The sequence below is a fragment of the Mastigoproctus giganteus genome, chromosome 12 (genome assembly GCF_048544385.1).
Source record: "Mastigoproctus giganteus isolate SK-2022 chromosome 12, ASM4854438v1, whole genome shotgun sequence".
Classification (NCBI taxonomy): Eukaryota; Metazoa; Arthropoda; class Arachnida; order Uropygi; family Thelyphonidae; genus Mastigoproctus; species Mastigoproctus giganteus.
In genome coordinates this window covers 25,791,899-25,815,165 of record NC_143586.1, presented here as the reverse complement: position 1 = coordinate 25,815,165, position 23,267 = coordinate 25,791,899, and the positions used below count along the sequence as shown (strand labels likewise).

General features: G+C 36.7%; 1 protein-coding gene across 1 annotated transcript in view; it reads right to left on the bottom strand.

The window, feature by feature from the left end:
* LOC150076805 (phospholipid-transporting ATPase ABCA3-like) overlaps window positions 1-23,267 on the bottom strand; it is a 432,361-nt gene that overhangs the window by 230,732 nt on the left and 178,362 nt on the right. The window contains exon 9 of the mRNA XM_090385683.1: window positions 4,990-5,119. Coding sequence (XP_090241809.1) covers window positions 4,990-5,119 — 130 coding nt within the window. The remainder of the gene's footprint in view (window positions 1-4,989; window positions 5,120-23,267) is intronic.

Below are 23,267 nucleotides of genomic sequence, written 5' to 3'. Positions count from 1 at the left end.
GTACTTTACATTTTTTCAATATTAAACTTCAGTTGCCACCGCTCAGCCCATCTGCTCAACTTTTCTAGATCCTGTTTCAGCACTGTACTGTCTTTAGTGTCATTAACAACCCGATCAACCTTTGTATCGTCTGCAAACTTGGACATTAAGCCTGATATACAATCATAAATATCATTAATAAATACAGAAAACAACAATGGACCCAACACTGAACCCTGGGGGACTCCACTAACATTAGTCCACGAAGAGCAGTGTCCATTGATTACCACACTCTGTCTTCTACCACTAAACCATCCCTTTATCCATAGCAGCATTTGCCTCCAATGTCACACTGCTCCAATATGTGCAGCAGTCTTCCATGTGCAACAGCATCAAAAGCCTGTCTAAGATCCAAATATAAGATATCAAAGTTATTCCCTGCATCCAGTTCCTTTGTGACCACATCGTAGTTTTCAATCAAATTGGTCAGACAACACTGCCCCTTAACAAACCCATGCTGTGTCTGAACTATTACTGCAGTCTTGTCTAGATGATTCTGCAGTGCTATTCTAACCAGTGCCTCCATTAATTTCCTTGGAACAAAGTTAAACTAACAGGTCTGTAATTATTTATGTTGTCCTTTGAACACCCTTTGTGAATTGGGGTCACATTTGCACATCTCCAGTGCATGGGTACCTCCCCTGAGTCCAAGGAAGTTCTCATAATTATGGCTAAGGATTTGATTACTTCCTTTAACCTCCTTTAATATAACTGGATAGATCCCATCCACCCCAGATGCCTTCCTTACGTTTATCTTCAACAATTTCTCTCAGTTATTACAAAATCATCTAGCCCTCTGCCAGGGTTTAATTCACCCTGGCATTCCCATCCCTGATTAACTTCTCATGTGTGAATGTAGATGCAAAATACTCATTTAGTTTGTTAGCTACCTGAGCAAGAACATCAACAGCTGAACCATCGATATCAAGTGGATCAATTTGATTCATCCCCTTCCTTCTAGAGTTTACATAAGTAAATAACTCTTTGCTGTTTTTCTTTGCATCCTTTGCCAAAGATTCCTCATAATCTGCCTTTGTATGGCTAACCTCCTTTGTGACTTGGTTACGTACAAACTTATATCTATCATAGGTTTCTGTGTCAACCATTAATTTATATGTATCCCATGTAATTTTCTTCTCTTCCACATGTGTCATTAGTTCATCTGACATCCATTTAGACCTAAACCTTGAACAATATTTCTTAGTTGATATGAAAGCCTAGTAGCTTCCAAGATTAATTCTTTGAATGCTTTCCATTTTGAATTTGCTGTTGGTAACATCATCAGTTGGTCGCACCGCACAGAATTTAAATATTGTGTCAGACCTCCATAGTTGCCCTTACGAAAGCAAAAACCTTTCCCTTTACCCCTGATGGTAGATACCTCTTTGAGTAAATCCCACTTCAGCACACTGCCATCACTGCCACTTAGTGTTTCCTTTATCTGCAGATACTTAATGCATGAAGAATCACTACATCACTTCTAATAATCAGATCAAGAGTATTACTCCCTCTAGTTGCCTCCTGAACATGCTCATGTAGAAAACAAACATCCAATAAATCCACAAAACCTTGCTAGTGTGCGAATGACCAACCCAAAAATTCCAGTCAATATCTAGGAAATTAGAATCCTCCATTATAAAACTCTCTATTTTACTGGCCCAGTCTATTTCCCTGTACAATTGTTTATTATACTCATCAGAGTCATTAGGCCTATAACACACACACTCCTACTGTCAATTTTGATTTCCCAGTGCTTATGTTATGCCAAACTGACTCAACACTGCATTGCTCACCCGTGTCAGCTGGATGCACTTCCTCAGATTTTGTGTGTTTCTTAACTAATAGCATAACCCCTTCTCCCTTCCTATCTTGTCTATCATTTCTGTACACATTGTACTCCCCAAATTCCTTATATCTGTGTGACACCACGTCTCTGATATCCCAACAATATCTGCCTTTGATGTTTTGACCAACACCTCAAATTCATCAAATTTATTTACCAAACTCCTAGCATTGGTGTACACACAAGAATACGTGCACCTGTTCTTATTCTTAGCTACCCTAACACAGCCCATGTTTTTATGTACCGCAATGACTCCTAGCAGTCTCTGAAATCCCCTGCATCTTGTTTTCCAAGCTGCTGCTCATTCCAATAGAAGCAGTGCAAGAATCATTTTCACCCCTTCCAGTGGCTACGGTTAATCTATTAGTCTATGTATCTCCCCAAGCTAGCAGTTTTCCAACTCACCTAACACTGCCTCAATAGCATCAGCAAATATTATTGCACCCTTTCTATTTAAGTGTATCCCATCACTGTAAAAGTACTAATTAAGTCATCATTTGTGGACATTATAGGGATATCAGAAACATGGTGCTAACTTGGACATGAGGATGTAGAATTTTAATTCAGTGAGTACAATGTACCTAATAAGGAAAATCAGGTAAACAGGTGGTGGAGAGGAGTTTTGCTCTTCGTTAAGAAGCATATAGGATCTATCCGCACACCCAGCTGATAAGGATTGCCAATGTAATATAAGTATTAGTAGTGGAAAATGATGCAAGGAAATAAGTTTATTGAGCATCAATCAAAAAAAAAAAAACAAAAAAAAAAAACTCTCCACCTCACACGTCCATTTCCCCCTAGAATTTGTCAAGTTCTTCAATGAATTTACTAAAACAACTCACTTCCACAACAACAGATAGAAATTTGTTCCAAAATCAACCACCCGCTGGCTGAAGTCAAACTTCTGCACATCTATCCTGAAACCATCCTTCTTCAATTTGACTTTATGCTCCCTTCATGTGTGTAGTCTCAGCAAGAGAAAGAATGCCATCAACATTGGCATTACTCAATCCATTCATGACCTTAAACAACTCAATCAGATCTCCTCACAGGTGCTTAATCTCCAGATACTGTAATTTGAAGGGAATTGAAGCCTATCTTGGTAAGATACCCTTCTGTACCCTTCACCAATCTCATTGCCCTTCTCCACACATTTTCCAGCAGTTCTACATACTTCCTAAAATGAAGCATAGAGATCTATATGTGATCTAACCATGGCCTTGTACAAAGGGATAATCCCTGATAGAAAAATTCCTGTATATATCACTGTAAACCTCATAAGCTCTCCTAGCAGCCTGTCTGCACTGCTCAGAGAACTTCATATCTGACTCCCCAGTTATCCCCATATCTTTTCGTTTTCCACTACACTGAGTGTAAAATCACACGGAATGTTTATCTGGGATTACTGTTACCCAAATTAGCCATTAGCCTAATTTTTACAGAACTTGTAGCAACATCATACCATGATAACTATCATTAAACACACTATCAACCTTTGTATCTTCGCAAACTTAGATATTAAGACTGATATACCTTTATCAATATTTTAAATAAATACTGAAAACAACAATGGGTTCAGCATTGAACCTTGAGGGATCGATGATGGGCCTATTCAGTAGAGAAAGTAAAAGTGGCATGTATGAATTAATGATATTTCGGTGTAAACACACACAGCAAGAATATACTGGGAGACCGATAGAAAAAAAAAGATGAATTTGACAGAATTAGGTAGAGAGAGATTTTAAGCCAGATTAGTTGTTGTTATGTTGTTATTTGGTTTTTAGGAGCATTAGCAACTAAGGCCATATTGCTCCGGGATATACGGTGATCATTCCCTGACCTTTCCGCATCCTCAGTATTTGGTGGTGATGAGCTCGAACCCTGGTCTAATCAAGAAGTGTGTGCTACGCACTGCTGCAAGCCAGATTAGATTCTAAATTACTAAGTCTCTAATAGGGAACATCAGAACGGACATCTTTGAAGCAAAAAGAATCGTACAGAAAATAATTAGAAAAACTGAAATAAGCAGTGGTTGAGGGCAACTGATAATTGGGATTCTGTGAGAAATGTAAGTGGGGCAAGCATGTGCTATAACGCTCACGCTCCTGCAGCTATGTCAGATCTTAAATTGTTGGTTCAGTAGTAGTAGTAGCAGATTTAGTTCAAATTATCAAAATCCAAAATACCTACAGTCAAAATTCTGAAAGGGTCAAAATAGCAGCATTCAAATTTACAAAAGTTAAAAATTCTGACAGTTCAAATTGTTTATTTCAAAATACTGGCACTTCACAAGTTTTTAAGACAAAAACTTGTATGTAGCACAATCAATTATTATTATCAGATAAAAACCAAACACTGCAACATTAAAGTTTTCCTGCAGAAGATGACTATACTATGCAATTATAATATAGGCATTCAAGTATTATCTTGGTTATACAACCAGTTCTTCAACATAATTCCTAGTCATCATGCACCTTTCTGTAGAAAACCTTTGGGGGGGGAGGCAGTTGACAATCTAACTAGTCTGTATGTTGATCCCATCAACAATTTTAAGTGTGAATGTTAGAAATGTTGCAATTTTGACACTTTCAGAATTTTTAGGTGTCATGTTTTTACCCTGTCAGCATTTTGATGTGTAGACATTTAACCCTTTAAGCATTTGTTGTTAACATTATGATGTTTGGCAACTTCATTTCCTTCCCAATTATTTTAAAAATATATTCCACAACAGAAAATGACTCCTGACTGACAGATATAATAAAGTACATGTTACTCACAAGTGAAACTGTTTGAGCATTCCAAGGTTTCAGTAGTAATAGCAGTATTTGTTAGCTTTACAGTTCATAATATCTTAGGTATCATATTGCACCACAGAGTTTGTCTTATCATTATATCCTGTGCAGAGTACAACACATTTAGCTAAGACAATATAATATCTCATTTGATGATTTCCTTACTGATATCACATAACTTCTCTGAAAGTATATAAAAGATATATAAGAAAGCAAAACCAAGGAACGTCATTACATTATTATTACATCATTACATATATATACTTAAGTTGCTAATATCAGTACAGATCTACAAATCTATAAGTTGAAATATACCTGTAAGCATGGATATTGTGGTTGTTTTTCCTGCACCATTGTGTCCTAGAAGAACTGTAATTTGGCCTTGAAACATAGATAAACATATATTGGACACAGCAATTACTTTCTTTCCTTTTTTTGAAAAAACCTATGCCAAGAGGAAGAAATCAATATCTAAAGCACAGATTTTTAACATATAAATAAGAATAATTTAGAAATGCATTAGCATTAGTAGAGGCATATGATGCAAGAAAGCAAGCTTATTCAGCATCAGCCAAAAAAAAAAAAAAACCCACTCCCATTTCACTCCTCTGTTCGTTCAAAATACGTCCAGCTGAGCCTTAAATTTATTTAGGCTATCAACTTCCACAACAAGGGATGGAAGTCTGTTCCACCAACTAACTACCTGCTGGCCAAAGGCAAATTTCCGCACATCTATCCTACATCTGTCTTTCCTCAATTTGAATTTATGCCCTCTCAGGTGATTATTCTGAGCAAAAGGAAGAATCCCATCGGCATTGAGCATGCTCAAACCATTCAAGGCTTTATACACCTCTATCAGATCACCTCGCCGGTGCCTAGTCTCCAGACACTGTAATTTGCAAAACTTAAGCCTTTCTTCATAAGAGCAACCCTTTGTTCCATTCACTAATCTTGTTGCCCTTCTCTGTACTCGATGCTAATGCTTATAGATAAATAATTATCATAATTGGTCATTCTATTCTTTAATGTGTCATACTAAATAAACATTTCATGTCATTTTTTGATACAACTTGGATATACACTTCTTCTGTACTTTTTTAACTGATTAGATGAAAAGCATGTTTTTCATTTGGGACGTCAAAAATTGAACAAAATCCTAGTTAATGAACCATCATATTGTCACAATGTTTTCACAAACTTTCATTCATCATGCCATACTGCTGTACGAAAGAATGAACTTCATTTTAAACGACAAGTATCACTGCACTAAAAATAAGGCCTTGAGCTTCACAAAACATATCACAAATCAACTAATCAAGAAAATTTTAAAGTAAAATAAAAACAAAGCTGAAGGAAGTAAAAATATCAATGTTAAATTAAACTAATAAAATAAATTATTAAAAGCAATAAAACAAGCAGAGAGAGAGAGAGAGCAGCTTTAAAAGCATGGTGTTTCTTTATCAATTAAAAATGAGTATGCCTATTTGTTATTTGGTTTTTTTTTAGGAGCATTAGCAACTAAGGCCATATTGCTCTGGGATATGCAGTGGTCATTCCCTGACCTTTCTGCATCCTTTGTATTTGGTGGTAACGGGCTCGAACCCTGGTCTAATCAAGAAGCATGTGCTATGCACTGCTGCTCCTTTCCACCTGGCTACGGAGGCGCCTAATGAGTATGGCATTTTGTAAAGGTTTTAAATAAATTTGAGTTCACTGTGTGACGGCATGGCAACCAGCAACCAGGACAAAATCACATCCAAGGAGGTGGGGGGAACCAGTCAGAATAAATGAGCACAAAATGACCTGCATTAGTATTGTTAATGTAGAGCAGCATTACATTTCAGGAGGGCTTGATATTTCTTTCTTAAATTAATTGAATTTTTTCTTTTTCATGATAAACAAAAGTGTCAAGAAAATAACTAATTCTCTTTACCATTTAATTATTAATTGATTAACTAATAATATATAAAAGTAATTGTTTTCATTTCACTGCACATACCTCACAATGTAAAATTCACTCCATGCTTTGATACTGTTAACGTTTTCATAATTCAATTTACTTATTTTCTTCATGGATTTTAATAACTATTTAAATATAGCAAGTATTTAACATTTCTACTGTGATTAATATAATAAGCAAATAGTAATAATTTATTATTTACGTATTCAGTAAAATGATATAACAAAAACATGACTTTCTGCTTCGGCCTTATTGCCCATTCATTCCTCCACTCAGTGCATGGCAACAAATATAACACTGAGTGCTTCAGTTACAACATAGAGTATATGGATAACCTATGTGATGGATGAATAAAAAAAAATAATAAAATAATAATAATAATAATTACCAGATTTCTATATGTTTAATTTCAGAAATTTTAGGCAGCTTAACAAATCTTTCTAAAAGACTCAAGAGTAAGAGATCTGCAGATTTAATTAACAAATACGGTCAATGTTGAAAAAAAGTCGCGATCTAGAGTTGAATTTGGAAGTGTCAGCAATTCTGCCCAGACATGATAGGAGGGAGTATATAATGAGAGCCTTGTCAATCAATTTGGCCCTGGAGAGATTGTACAAGGCTCATGGTGTAGAATTTCTTTCAGTGTGGTCTGTGCTTGCTAACAGGAGAGACTACTTCTACAGGGATGGGATACACTTAAATAGAAAAGGTGCAAGAATATTTGTTGATGCTATCAAGTCAACGTTAGGTGGGTCGGAAAACTGCTAGCTTGAGGGGATTCACAGAATAAAAGATTAACAGTGGCCGCAGGTGGAGGAGAAAGTGATTCTTGCACTGCTTCTATTGTAACGAGCAGCAGAATAGAGTTGTTGGGGATTTCAAGTGCTGCTGGGAGTCATCATGGAACAAGTAAATACACGGGCTGTGTTAGAGTAAGTAACTAAGAGTGAGAACAGGTGCATACTTGCATGTACACCAATGCTAGAAATATAGTAAACAAATTTATTGAATTTGAAGTGCTGATCAAGGCATCAAAGGCAGATATTACTGGGATATCAGAGACGACATGGTGTCAAACAGATATAAGCGGTCCAGAATTGGAATTCGGGGAGTACAATGTGTACAGAAAGTATAGACAGGGTAGGAAGGGAGGAGAGGTTATGCTGTTAGTTAAGACACACACAAAATCTAAGGAAGTGCATCCAATTGACATGGGTGGACAGTGCAATGTTGAGTCAGTTTGGTGTGATAAAACCACTGGAAAAGGGAAAATGAGAGTAGGGAAATGTGAGTGTGTTATAGGTCTAATAACTCTGATGAGTACAACAAACAATTGTGTAGAGAAATAGAGTGGGCCAGTAAATCAGAATGTCTTGTAATGGGGGATTTTAACTTTCCAGATATTGAGTGGAACTTGTGATTGGTCACTCGCATGCTAGCAAGACTTGTGAATTTATTGGAGGATTGTTTTCTACAGCAACATGTTCAAGGGGCAACCAACGGGAGTAATACTCTTTATCTGATTATCAGCAGTAAAAGCATGTGTTAGGAATTTGCAGATAAAGGAAACACTAGGTGACAGTGATCACAGTCTGCTGATGTGTGATTTACTTAAAGATGTAACTACCTTCAATGGTAAAGGGAAGGGTTTTTGTTTTCATAAAGGTGACTACAGTAGTCTCAGGCAGTTTTTAAATTATATTCAGTGGGATCAACTGATGATGTTAAAAACAGGGAATTGTACATGTTCAAAATTCTACAGAAGACTTCAAGGAATTAATCTTGGAAGCTACTAAGCTTTTCATAACTAAGAAATACTGTTCAAGACTGAGGCCTAAATGGATGTCAGGTGAACTAATGAGGCTCGCAGCAGAGAAGAAAAATGTGTGGGACATATATAAATTAGCACGTGACGTGGAGGCCTATGGAAAATAAAAGTTAGTCTGTAATCAAGTCACAAAGCAGGTTAGGCAGGTGAAGGTTGAATACAAGAAATCCTTGGCAAAGGATGCAAAGAAAAACAACAAAGACTTCTTTACTTATGTAAACTCTAGAAGGAAGGGGATGAATCAGGTTGGTCCACTTGATGTTGGTGATTCGGCTGTTGATGATACTGCTCAGATAGCTGACAAACTGAATGAGTATTTTCCATCTACATTCACACATGAGGAATTCTGTAAAGATGGGGAGGACAGAAGTTTAGTAAACTATAACAGGGAGCTAATTGATTTTGTAATAACAGAGAGCAAAGTGGAGGAGAAATGGATACTGTTTGAAGTTAAACATAAAAAAGTTACCTGGGTCAGATGGAATCTATCCAGTTATATTGAAGGAGGCAGCGAGGGAAGTAAGTAAACCCTTAGCCACCATAATTATGAGAGCTTCCTTAGATTCAGGTTAGGTTCCCATTGACTGGAGATGTGAAAATGTATCCCCAATTCAGAAAGGGGGTTAGCATTAGTAAAGGCATATGATGCAAGCTTATACAGCATCAGCCAAAAAAAAAATAACCTCATTTCATCCATCCACACTCCAAATGTTTGTCTAGTTCTGCCTTGAATCTTTTTAAGCTATCAACTTCTACAATGACAGATGGAAGTTTGTTCCAGCAATCAACCAACCGCTGGCTAAACGCAAACTTCCGCACATCTATTCTACAACTGCCTTTCCTCAATTTGAATTTATGCCCTCGCAGGTGATTATTCTGAGCAAGAGGAAGAATTCCATCAGCATTGGCTTATACACCTCAATCAGATCATCTCTCAGGTGCCTAATCTCCAGACACTGTAATTTGCAAAACTTAAGTCTTTCTTCGTAAGAGCAACACTTTGTTCCAGTCATTAATCTTGCTGCCCTTCTCTGTACTCATTCCAGCAGCATTACATCCTTCTTAAAATGAGGCCTGCAGACCTGTACACAGTACTCAAGGTGTGATCTGACCATTGCCTTATACAAGGGGATAATCACATCCTTATCCCTGCTAGAAAAATTCTTGTATATCATTGACAAGACACTATGAGCTACTCTTGCAGACCGTCTGCACTGCTCAGAAAATTTCATATCTGACTGCACAATTATCCCCAGTTCCTTTTCATTCTCTACACTGTCAGCATAGTACCACACAGTTGATGCATTACTCTGGGGTTACTGCTTCCTATATGCAGTACTTTGCATTTGTCAATGTTAAACTTCAGTTGCCACCTCTCAGCCCATCTACTCAACTTTTCTAGTTTCTGCTGCAGTAGCGTACTGCCATTAGTGTCATTAACAACCCTGCAAACCTTCGTATCGTCTGCCAACTTAGACATTAAACCTTATATACCATCATCAATATCATTAATAAATACAGAAAACAACAATGGACCCAACACTGAACCCTGGGGAACTCAACTAATAACATTAGTCCATGAAGAGCAGTGTCTATTAATTACCACTCTCTGTCTTCTCCCACTCAACCATCCCTTTATCCATAGCAGCAATTTGTCTCCAACACTACACTGCTCCAATTTGTGCAGCAGTCTTCCATGTGCAACTGTATCAAATGCCTTTCTAAGATCCAAATATATGTTATAAAAATTATTCTTTGCATCCAGTTCCTTTGTGACTGCATCATAGTATCCAACAAAATTGGTCAGACAAGACTTTCCCTTAACAAACCCAAGCTGTGTCCGAGCTATATCTGAAGTCTTGTCGAGATGATCCTGCAGTGCTTATTTAACCAGTCTCCATTAATTTCCCTGGGTTCAAAGGGTGATGCAAATAATTATAGACCTGTTAGTTTAACTTCTATTCCAGAGAAAATAATGGTGTCACTGGTTAAAGAAGTGATGCAGGATCACCTAGACAAGAATGTAATAATAGTTCAGACACAGCATGGGTTTGTTAAGGGCAAGTCTTGTCTGACTAATTTGATTGGATACAACGATGTGGTTGCAAAGGAACTGGATGCAAAAAATAATTTTGATATCATATACAGGTATCCCTCGACTTACATTGGGGTTAGGTTCCTGGGGGGGCAGGCACAAATGGAACCCATTATATAATGGAGTCAATCAGAAATCACAGGGTTAGGTTCTGGGCACCAAAAATTTTGTCTACCACTTTGCATCGATTGTTTTATTTTATTAGCATTCTTTAGAGTTGTAGTAATAGTTGATGGAGGCATATTCATAGTCCTACACACATTAGGGAGGCTTTCATCAGATTCTATCCTCTGAATATTTCACTAGGATTCAATTAACTACTTTTACCAGACATGGTGTCTTTATTCTATTAAATTAAAAACTTTATAACACGATTGGAAAAAACTGCACATGGCTATCACTATTATTATTGTTTAATTTATTAATAGCACGATTAATAAAAAAATGTTAGCGAAATAAATTTCCAACACGTGTAAATAGCGTAAACAACAACCAACTGAATGCTTCATCGCATGGACCTTTACTACCCGCATCCATGAGTGGTTACTTTGAGAGGGGAATCTTTCTCGTCTCTGATAAGAATGCGCTAATTGCTGATTGCCTCAGATTGTCCTAAATCACGTGAACAGTGTACGATACATAGCACAGTATGATGCCAATAAATTTTGTCTGACAATTTAAAACTTTCGATTTATAAAAAAATTGCAAAAATAAATAAATAAAAATGGCACTATGGTTAGTGTTCAGTGCTATTGCGAATCGGTGCAAATCAGACCAGTGCAAAACGAGGGCTACCTGTACTTGGATTTCAGGAAAGCTTTTGTTTCCTAAAAATCTTTCAGGAAAGATTTCAGGAATACTGTTACACATAGAAGACTGCTGTACAAATTGGAGTGGTATGACATTAAGGCCAAGTTGCTGCAATGGATAAAGGGATGGTTGAGTAGGAGACGGTAGAGAATGGTAATAAATGGACACTGCTCTACGTGGACTAATGTTATTAGTGGAGACCCTCCCCCCAGGGTTCGGTGCTGGGCCATTGTTGTTTTGTGTATTTATTAATAATATCGATGAAGGTATATCAGGCCTAATGACCAAGTTTGCAGATGATACAAAGGTTGGCAGGGTTGTTAATGATAGTAAAGACAGTATGCTACTGCAACATGATATAGAAAAATTAGGTAGATGGGCAAATAAGTGGCAACTGAAGTTTAATATTGACCAATGCAAAGTACTACATTTGGATAGCACTAACCCAAGCAAAATGGTACTGCACTCAGGAATGCGAAGAATGAAAAAGACCTGGGGATAATTGTTCAATCGGATATGAAGTTCTCTGTGTAGTGCAGACGGGCTAACAGAGCAAGCCATGGAGTTTTGTCAATGATATATAGGAATTTTGCTAGCAGAGACAAGGAGGTAATTATACCTTTGTATGAGGCAATGGTCAGGCCACACCTCGAGTACTGTGTACAGGTCTGGAGGCCTCATTTTAGGAAGGATGTAGAGTTGCTAGAATGAGTACAGAGAAGAGCAACAAAATTGGTGAGAGGAACAAAGGGGTTCTCTTACCAGGAGAGGCTTAAGTTCTGAAAGTTGCAGCATCTGGAGACTAGGACTTTTGAGAAGGAAAGCTGATCAGATACCATTAACCACCAATATTCACTAAATGATAATACAGTATTTTCAGTTTTGTTTCAATGCACCTGAGTTATGAAATCTTAACTGTTTGTTTGGCAGCTGACAAATGCCACATGGCTGAATGTATTTTTCTTTCTAGCAACCATAATTTTTATCATTGCCCATAATTTATACTCCACGCACTCTTCAGGGTGGGTGGAGTATAAATTATGTGCAATATAGCTACACAAACAGTATATTATAATTTGGCTCTTTCTACCCATTACATGCATTTTTCTTAAAATTGCTCTTTTTCAAGGGGAATTTTCCCAATGAAAAGTTGGAAATTGAGAAACAGGGGAATATAACAAAAGATGAATTTAAAAATACATTCAGTTCCATGAAATTTCAAACAATGGAAAATGGTATATAAATTATGTAAATCCTGATGAATAAAACACAATTTTAAATTAACCAAAAAAGATCAAATTAAATTTTTATTAAAAATGAAGTTTTTCAGGTGTAATATGAGCAGCTGTGTTCTATTTAAGAATGCAAACATTCAAAGGCTAACAGTGTAGCAAGTCTTGCCAACAAGGTGACAACTCAAAAACAAATTTGGAGAGCTTACACATCAGCAGAACACAACAGATAATAACAGCTCACAAAGAAATTATTGCAAAATGGTTGCAAAGAAATACAATCTTTGGCAGTCCATAAGTTGGAGAAGAACCCAACATCCAAATACAGCAATACCCCACATAGCACTGATAATTGATACCAAAACTGTTCCGTGTTATGTGAAACTGTGCTGATTGAGGTTTAATTATAATTGGTTTTAATTGAATTCGTACCAGAGAAACAGTCTATAAACAAATTATGATAAATCTATAAACAATTTGAGCTTGATAGCCAATTAAAAGGATTTTAAATAAAAGAATATTGCTAAAATTTTATTAATTAAAAGGTAACATCATGAGAGATGAGAAAAAAGCTTTATTGTTTATTCAGGTATTTCAATAATGAAGTCTGGTAAAGTTGTCTCTTCTTTTTCTCAGCATACAGGTCTTTGTAGCATCGAATCCCATCTTGTAAAATAAAAAACTCCCTGAAAAACTTTCTCCATTTCTTTTGCTGAAAATTCTTTTGATGCCACTTCAGTGTTATCCATGTCAGAATTGTTTTCCTCTTCTTCATATGCAGTTTTATTCATCAATTTTAATGAGAGTTGGTTTGGTTTTTTTTTTTTTTTTTAGGAGCATTAGCAACTAAGGCCATATTGCTGCGGGATATACAGTGGTCATTCCCTGACCTTTCCGCACCCTCCGTATTTGGTGGCTCACGGGCTCGAACTCCAGTCTAATTAAGAAGTGTGTGCTACGCACTGCTGCTCCTGCCCACCTGGCTACGGAGGCGCCTTTAATGAGAGTTGCATCACCTAAGTCATTTGCATGTGAGTCAATGCAGTTATGTACATTGGCAGTATCCAAAGTTTCGAACCCCAAGTTTTTTCTGATCTTCACAATGTCTTCAGCAATTGTCTGAACTTGCGATTCTAAACCAGTGAAATCATTTGCCAAATGGGGCAAAACATGCTGTCAAACAGAGCACATGTTGTTAGCAGTGATTTCTAGCCAAGATGCAAATATATTTTCGATCGCATTCCTGATGTTATAATTTTTCCAAAATGTTTGTAAAGATGATGATCCCACTATTGAAGTTTCCTATTGAAGCTTCAATCGCTTGGGAAAAAGTTTGCCGCAGATAATACGCCTTGAATGTAGCAATTACACCTTGATCCTTGGGTTGTGAGAGAGATGTTGTGTTAGGTGGAAGAAAGTATATTTTTATATTTTCAATGAGATCAGAAATTTCAGGTGGATGGCCTAGTGCACTGTCTAAAAGCACCATCTTTGAAGTAATGTTCAACCATCGGACAAAAATAATTTGTGAACCACTCTGTAAACAATTCTCTTGTAATCCATGCTTTCTTATTTGATCACCAAATTACGGGCAATGTGCTTTTTACACAACCCTTTAGAGCTCTTGGGTTTTCTGCTCTGAACACGAGTAGAGGCTTCAATTTAAAATCCTCAGATGAGTTTCCACCCAACAAAAGTGTTGAAAAATCTTTTGATGCAGGTTGAGCCTTTAAGTTGGGCCTTTTCATTTTCAGCTAAAAAAGTTCATGAGGGCATTTTTTTCCAGGACAGTCCAGTTTCGTCGACGTTGAAAATTTGATCGTCCTTGTAGTCACCTTCCTCAATGATGTCTTTCAATTCACTGGGAAATCTTGCAGCAGCATCTTTGTTTGTACTTGCACTTTCACCTGAGATGCGAACATTGTGAAGCCCAATACGGTTTTTAAATCATAAAAACCAACCACAACTGGCTGTAAATATTTCTTTAGTCTCCTCCTTTTCTTTTTCTTTTTTTTTTTCTTCAGCGTGTTATAAAGGTCATGGCTTTTGCTTGATTGATGTTTTGACTCAAAGGAATTCTCTTTTGATTACAATCTTCTATCCATATCAATAAAAGATGTTCCATATTAATCAATAGCGAACTTCTTTGATTAGTTATCACTTTTGTCATGTAAGATGCTGTAGAAACACTTTGCTCTTTATACTGATCCTTCTTTCGAATGATGCTTCATTCCATTTTCAGATGCAATTTTAGCGTACAATTCACCATCTTCATGGCACTTGATAATATCAAGTTTTTTTTTCTAACGTAAGCCATTTATGTTTAGTAGCTCCACCGCTTTCATTACTTTTCCTTTTTTTGACTCATTGTTTCGTATTTAAAGGGGTAAAAAATAAATTGTGAAATAAAAAGTTTGAAAAGCTATTACCTTGTTTCATCAGGATGGAACACTGTTGCCAATGACTGCCTGAAGAGAGCTATTGGCACATGTGCATGTGAGACAACAGAGTTGGCACTACAGCATATGTATGTGTACCTAGGCTACGACAATGCAGCATATATGTGGAGTATGTGTCTATGCTAGCTATTACTGTAAATTTTTGACTTAAATTTAGTCAAAGTTTATTGCTTCCTCTGAAAACTAATAAATTTATCATACGTTAATATACAAAAATATAAACAAACAGGAGCTTTCGGACTATTATGGAACAAAATACCAAAGGCCTTGTCGCAGACTTAAACTTAATTAAAAACCGTGTTATAGTGAAATTAGTGCTGTTTGAAGCAGTGCTAAGCAAGGTATTGCTGTACATGAAAAGTACTGCCATAGATGGTACCCTAAATTCTGAATTTTTTTTGGACCTATAGTCTAGGGCAAGCTCTGGCAGTGCTATGTTTGTAATGTGTTTGTAGTCTTTCCCCAAGTCCTCAGCATAATGCCTGATTAATATTATTCTGTAAGAAACAAGAATAACAAGTTTATTCAATTTGGATTCCAGACTTCTTCATTTAATATTTTAATAGCAAGTCCTATGTGAGTTCATAAACTATTTCCAGGTCATTATCACCTCCTGCTGGTAAGACTTGTTCAACTGTTAATTACATTGATATTATTCATTTTATTAGAAATTTTGACATCGTGTAGCATGATGTTAAGTTCTTGTTCAATAAGATCTCCCTGTTTTTATATATGTTCTTTTGCAACAAATTGCTGGTAATACCAGATTTCTTTTGAACAGGAATCCCACATTGACCAATGGGAACTCATACAAATAGTGAGCTCTCATTACTCAACATGGGATTCCATTATTCTCTTACTACTTGGTGGGTGCAATTACTTTCAATGATTTTTTATACAGTACAAGCAAATGAAAGGTACTGCCATAGATGGTACCCTAATTGCTGTTTTTTTTTGAACCTGTAGTCTAGGGCAAGCTTTGGCAGTGCTATGTTTGTAATGTGTTTGCAGTCTTTTCTCAAGGTTCAGAAATTCTGCTTCAACATTACCTTAATACTCTATTTACCCACATTCAGTTTACTAAGAAGATGGAAGCAGTTAATCCCCTTCTGTTTTTAGACACCGTGTGTGTGTGTGTGTGTGTGTGTGTGTGTGTGTGTGTGTGTGTGTGTGTGTGTGTGTGTGTGTGTGTGTGTGTGTGTGTGTGTGTGTGTGTAGGCCAATTCACCAAATATGAGTCTCCATAGATCATTTGGCAATTGCACAGCACCGCTCACACTTCGTTCAGTCAGGCATAGTCTCATACCAGCTCTGACATACAGAGATAGGAAATATTATACGGTGAGGTTGGACCTGACAAGGTGTAAATATCTTCCTCCTCCTCCTCATAATCTAAACTGGTTTAAGTTACAAGCTTGTAACTGATAAACTTCTCTTCCATGCAATACTGATATTTTTATCTGCTGTTTTCATTCACATTGTCTGGGTGTTCTGGGGAATCCTGCCAGGGTGCTGAAAAATTACCATAGCAGATAATGGTATGAGTAAGGAGCTTACCTGCTAAGACACTTCAATCTAATGTCACCATTACTGTGAAGATCCCCCTCCCAATTCCTTTTTCAGAGTAGTATTGTTTATCATATAAAATGCCAGCTAATTAAAAGATAATTCATCTGAGCATGAAGGAGCTATTAGTACAGCTAAGTTTGCTTGTTCTGCCCTCACTGGACATTTCTGATGTGAGCAACATGATAAATAACTTAAATTTCACATCAAAATGGTTGATTACTTTTGATTATGCATGTGACATGAGGCATTCAAGTGTAATGATACAGATCTCAACCCCTGTTAATACCATAAACACTTGGTTTTTGGATGCTCATACATAGTGCAATTAAGACATAAGTAACACTTTTTTGCTTAATTTCTATAATACTGAATTTTGTAAATTTAATTTCTTATGTTCATAAAGTTAATTCTTTTAAGATATTCTTTTTTGTATTTAAGTTTAAATTCTTAAGTTTCAATAGCAGTTAAATTTCTGTTCATAAATTTAATTTAACAAATTTAATCTTGTTCATAAAGTTAACTTGTAAGATATTTCCTTTTTTGGATTTTATCCTTAGGTTTAAATAAAAGCTTAATTTCTGTTATCAGCTTTAAGGTCTGTAAGTTTTTAACTTAACTACTGGAATATGTTCTTTACTACTGAAAGAGTTCTTTATTTATGTAAACTCTAGAAGGAAGTGGATGAATTAGATTGGTCCACTTGATATCGATGGTTCAACTGTTGATGATCCTGCTCAGGTAGCTAACAAACTAAATGAATATTTTGCATCGACATTCACAAATGAGGAGTTATTCAGCGAGGGGAATGCCAGAGGTGCATTCAACTATGGCAGTAAGCTAGATAATCTTGTAATAACTGAGAGTAAAGTGGAGGAGAAATTGTTGAAGATAAACACAAGAAAGGCACCTGGGGTGGATGGGATCTATCCAGTTATATTAAAAGAGGCAGTAAAGGAAGTAAGCAAACATTTAGCCATAATTATGAGAGCTTCCTTGGACTCAGGGGAGATACCCATAGACTGAAGATGGGCAAATGTGACCCCAATTCACAAAGGAGGATCAAAGGCTGACACAAGTAATTATAGACCTGTGAGTTTAACTTCTGTTCCAGGAAAATTAATGGAGGCACTGGTTTAAGAAGCACTGCAGGATCATCTAGACAAGACTTCAGTTATAGCTCGGACACAGCATGGTTTTCTTAAGGGGAAGTCTTGCCTGACCAATTTGATTGGATACTACGATGCAGACAAAATAACTGGATACAGGGAATAACTTTGATATTATAGGCTTATCAAAAGCCTTAATATCAAAGTTATTCCCTTTTACAGGGAATAACTTTGATATTAAGGCTTTTGATACTGTTACACATGGAAGACTGCTGCACAAATTGGAGCAGTATGGAATCGGAGGCAAATTGCTGCTATGGATAAAGGGGTGGTTGAGGGGGGGAGAAGACAGAGAGTGGTAATCAATGGACACTGCTCATCGTGGACTAATGTTATTAGTGGAGTCCCTCAGGGTTCAGTGTTGGGTCCATTATTGTTTTCTGTATTTATAAATAATATTGATGATGGTATATCAAGCTTAATGTCCAAGTTTGTAGACGATACAAAGGTTGGCAGGGTTGTTAAGGACACTACTGACGCTATGCTGCTGCTGCTGCTGCAACAGGATCTGGAAAGGTTGAGCAGATGGGCTGAGAGGTGGCAAATGAAGTTTAACATTGACAAATGTAAAGTACATATGGGAAACAGCAACCCCAGAGCAACGTATCAACTCCGTGGTACTACACTGACAGTGGTAGAGAATGAAAGGACCTGGGGTTAATTGTGCAGGCAGATATAAAGTTCTCTGAGCAGTGCAGATGGGCTGCAAGCGTTGCTCATGGTGTCTTGTCTATGATATACAGGAATTTTTCTAGCATGGATTAGGAGGTGATTATTCCCTTGTATAAGGCAATGGTCAGGCCACACCTTGAGTACTGTATAGGTCTGGAGGCCTCATTTCAAGAAGGATGTAGAGCTGCTGGAACGAGGACAGAGAAGGGCAACAAGATTAGTGAATGGAACAAAGGGGTGCTCTTACGAAGAAAGGCTTACGTTTTGCAAATTACAGTGTCTGGAGACTAGGAACCGGCAAGCGAGGTGATCTGATAGAGGTGTATAAAGCTTTGAATGGTTTGAGCATGCTCAATGCTGATTGGATTCTGCCTGTTGCTCACAATAATCAACTGAGAGGGCATAAATTCAAATTGAGGAAAGACAGGATAGATGTCCAGAAATTTGCCTTTAACCAGTGGGTAAGACTTCCATCCCTTGTTGCGGAAGTTGATAGTCTAAATAAATTTAAGGCTCAGCTGGACAGGTATTTCGAACGAACGGAGGGGTGAAGTGGAAGTTTTTTTTTTTGGCTGATGCTGCATAAGCTTGCTTTCCTGCATCACATGCCTCTACTAATGCTAATGCTAATACTTTGTCAAGTGAATTCTATAATATTTTGTAAAGTTAATTTTGTAATGTTTTTTATGTTAAATTCTTACTTTAATAACAGTTGCTTCAAAATCCACTTCAAATACTTCATTTGAGGATATCACAACTCTCACAGGAATGGCCGTGGTCAATTTCCCTGTGTGTGCATGTGTATTGTGATTTTATCATTTTTACAGCATGTATTCAAAGGTCAATCTAGCAGACAATCCAAGTTCAACTGATGATTGTCATGCATGTAACAGATGTACTGATCTAATACTAAAACTTGGTGCATTGCTAAATGTAAATGAATCACTGAAAAGAAAGTAGATGACCTAGAAACAAAAAAAAACCAGGATTCAACAGGGATTTCAGTATCTAGTGGCTTTCCCAGTGAGGCATTCCTGTTTCAAATCTCAAGGAAGAAAGAATGATCAAGTGCAGACTGCTGTTGTTCAAAAGGACATATATATTTTATTTGTAAACTCTACTGTCAGGGTAACAGGAAACATCTTTTTTTTTAATAAGAACAGGTGCATACCCACACAATATGCCTATCAAAAGTCAAAATTGATGATGTTACCAACTTGTCAGTTTTTAAGAGGGATAAAGAGAGTATTATTATTTATGTGGAAACTAACAACATTAACGGCACACATAGAATGAATAAATATAGGACTATGCTGAAAATCTTTGAGTTAGGTCAGAATGGGTATGTGTCTGCAGTGCTGCTCATGAACAGCAGGAGGGACCATATACAAAAATCTTGTGGACTAATTCAAGACTTGAGGGATCCTGCAAGATTTTTTTTGCAGAGATGGAAAATTTTTATAAGCATGGCCTACACTTGTAGGTAGAAGAAACTTATTTTGTAGAGACGAAATATATTTGAAAAAAGATGGTGCAAGGGTCTTTTCCAATATCACTGAGAATAACGGTTCAGGGAAGCTGCTATTTACCATGACCAGGGGTAATGCACATGAACATTTATCTGATAATACAGATCAAAGTAATGTTTGCATACACACACACCTCGCAAGCTCTGTATTCAAGATAAGCTTCATGTAGATTCATATCCATTAGATATTGAATTGGTATGGATTAATTACCATTAGTAAAACAGAAATGAAAGGAATTGGTATGGATTAATTACCATTAGTAAAACAGAAATGAAAGTAAGGGTATGTGATATAGACAAGATGACTGTGATGGGTATTATGAACATCTTTGCAGAAAAATGGAATGGGCATGCAAATCAGAATGTTTGTCTTATGTTTGTTTGTTTGTTATTTGGTTTTTAGGAGCATTGGCAACTAAGGCCATATTGCTCCGGGGATATGAGGTAGTCATTCCCTGACCTTTCCACATCTTCCGTATTTGGTGGTCACAGGCTCGAACCTTGGTCTAATCAAGAAGCATGTTCTACGCACTGCTGCTCCTGCCCACCTGGCTATGGAGGCGCCTGTCTGTCTTATTAGAGAGACTTTCATTTTCCAGAGATTGACTGTAAAGCGTGGACTGGTGATTAACGTAGTAGTAAGGCATTTCTGAAATTGCTGGATGGCTGCTTCTTACATCAGCACATTATAAATGCCACAAGGGGAAAGAAATATGCTCAACCCAGTAAGGATCCATCAGACAAGAATCTTTAAATAAAGGAGCCACTGGCAAGCAATGAAGTGTATTCAAAGAATCTATTTAAAGAAATAACTAAATAGATTTCAGGGGAAAGGGTTTTTGTTTCAATGGTTTTAGGCATCATATAAGTTCCTTTCGGTGGAACCAAATGGTAACTTTAACAAATACAAATGCTAAATGGGGAACATTTAAGGAATGAATTCTGATCACAACAGAAATCATAATCTTAGTGGCAGAGAAGAAAGATGCATGGGATGAATATAAATTATCAGCTGTCCCCAAATCCTATACTAATATAAATTAGTCTATAATGAAGTTACTCAAAGGATTAGGCATGTCACTAAAGCAGATCACAAGGAATTCTTATAAGAGTGCAAAAGACAGTAACAAGAATTATTTCAATTATGTTAGCAGAAAAGGAGTGGAATCAAACATTACAGTCCACTTAATACCTGGGATAATAGTATTGATGATCCTGAACTGGTTGCCGATAAGCTGAATAAATATTTTTAATCCATATTCACATCCAAGGAAGTTTTAGTTACAGTTGAGAATACCAGGGTTTAGCTATACCAATTGGTAGTTGAATGATTTTATGATAACTGAGACTAGAAGCAAAGTTATTACAAAGATAGTTATTAGAAATATAATTTGATAGATTCTGGCAGCACCATGAGCTGCCAGAACCTATCAAATTATATTGAAGGATTCAGAAAAGGGTTTAAACAAACCTTTAGCTATTATAATGAGAGCACCCTTTAATTCAGGCACTGTCCCTACAGATTGAAGATAATACACAAACATTCTCCTCTATTCACAAGGGTGGTTCAAAGGATCAAATGAGCAACTACAAGCCTATCAGTATGACTTCTGTGAAGGGAAGATTGAAGAAGGATGAAGGGAAGGAAACAATGCAAGATTATATGTATATGGATAGATGTGGAATTTTAAGGGAATCACAGCATGGCTCTATTAAGGGTGCATCGTGCCTGATGGATCTAATTATTTACTATGAAGCTGTCAATAGGAGAAGGGAAAACTCCAATACAAACCATAGTGGTGGGCAGTTAATATTAACATTAACTAAGCTCAAGACTTAGGCAAGCCTATGGATACAGCACTGTGATGTGGAAAGCAAGGGGGAACTACCACATTAATCATCCCAAGAATACATGACCAACCAAACAACAAAAATTTAAACACATCTGGCCATGTCTATACCTGTCAGTCATAAATGAAGTAGTATGTATATTGCATACAAATGGAATGTGTATTAAATAAAACAATTCTTACTGTTTGTATTAAAAAAAAAAAAAAAAAAAAAGCTTTACATGATGGGTAAAAACACTTTGGAATTTTTGAATTAGCACTAAAAGTACAACAAGAATTACCATGAATTTTGGAGAAATCAAAATCTGAGAAGACCAATGTAACATCATGTAACTTCTCTGTCATTATATATCATGGATTTGCTACCCAGACAGTCCATTCAAAAGAATGTATTTCATCATTAAACCTAATAATAACAACAGATTGAATAAGTTAAATGTTGATGGCATCCTTCCTCCTTGCTCACACAATGCACATGAGGGGGACATAAATTTAAACCAAGAAAAGATGATTGCAGGACAGAGGTATAGAAATTTCTTTTCAGTCATTGGATAGTTGATTGGTGGAACAAACTTCCATCTGGTGTTTGTAGAAATGAGTTGTTTGAATAAATTTCAGGAAGAACTAGACAAATTACTGGGGTGTTTCAACAGGCGATGTAAGAAGTGTGTTGTTGTTTTTTTCTCTCCTGCTGCGGTATAACCTTGCTTTCTTGAATCATTTGTCTCTACTAATACTGACAACCTTTGTTGAAATTATCGCATCTCTACAAAATATACAGTTGGCTAAAAACTTTTCACAAGCCCTTAATAAATAAGTGATAAAAAGTTCTATTGGAAAACGTAATAATCATTCGTGCAATGCTTCCCAAACTTTTTCTTTCATTACCCAAAACCACTTATCAGAAAGTCCTTTTTAACCAATGTACTAACTGCAAAAAAAACACATATGACAAGTGGAGAGAGAGAGATCGGTAAAAAATAGGAAGCAAACAATATGTTTAATACAATGTCTTTATTTTTAACATCTCTAAACATTTTAGCAGCCACAAAAAATTTAGTAATAATTCAGCATGAATATTTCATCACCCAGGTCCCAGCTAAAGTATAATGCCACTGCTCCATCTTATTTACTAGTTCTGCAAAACTGGGAGCAATTGGAGACAAAACACACCTCACATCGTATTTGGGGTTTAGCAAAGTTTCATTTTGTGCTCTTTATAAAGGCAAGAGTGAAAAATCCTACTTCACACATGTAGGTGCTTGGAAACGGCAATAATTGCATCACAGCCTCCCCAGCTACCACAGAATATTCATTGTGAATTGTTAACCAGAAAGACTCCAAATGGTCCTTCTTTTCTTCAAATAACATTTTGCACTGACTGCTTGACATAAGCTCCATCATTTGCCCTGCAAAACCATCAA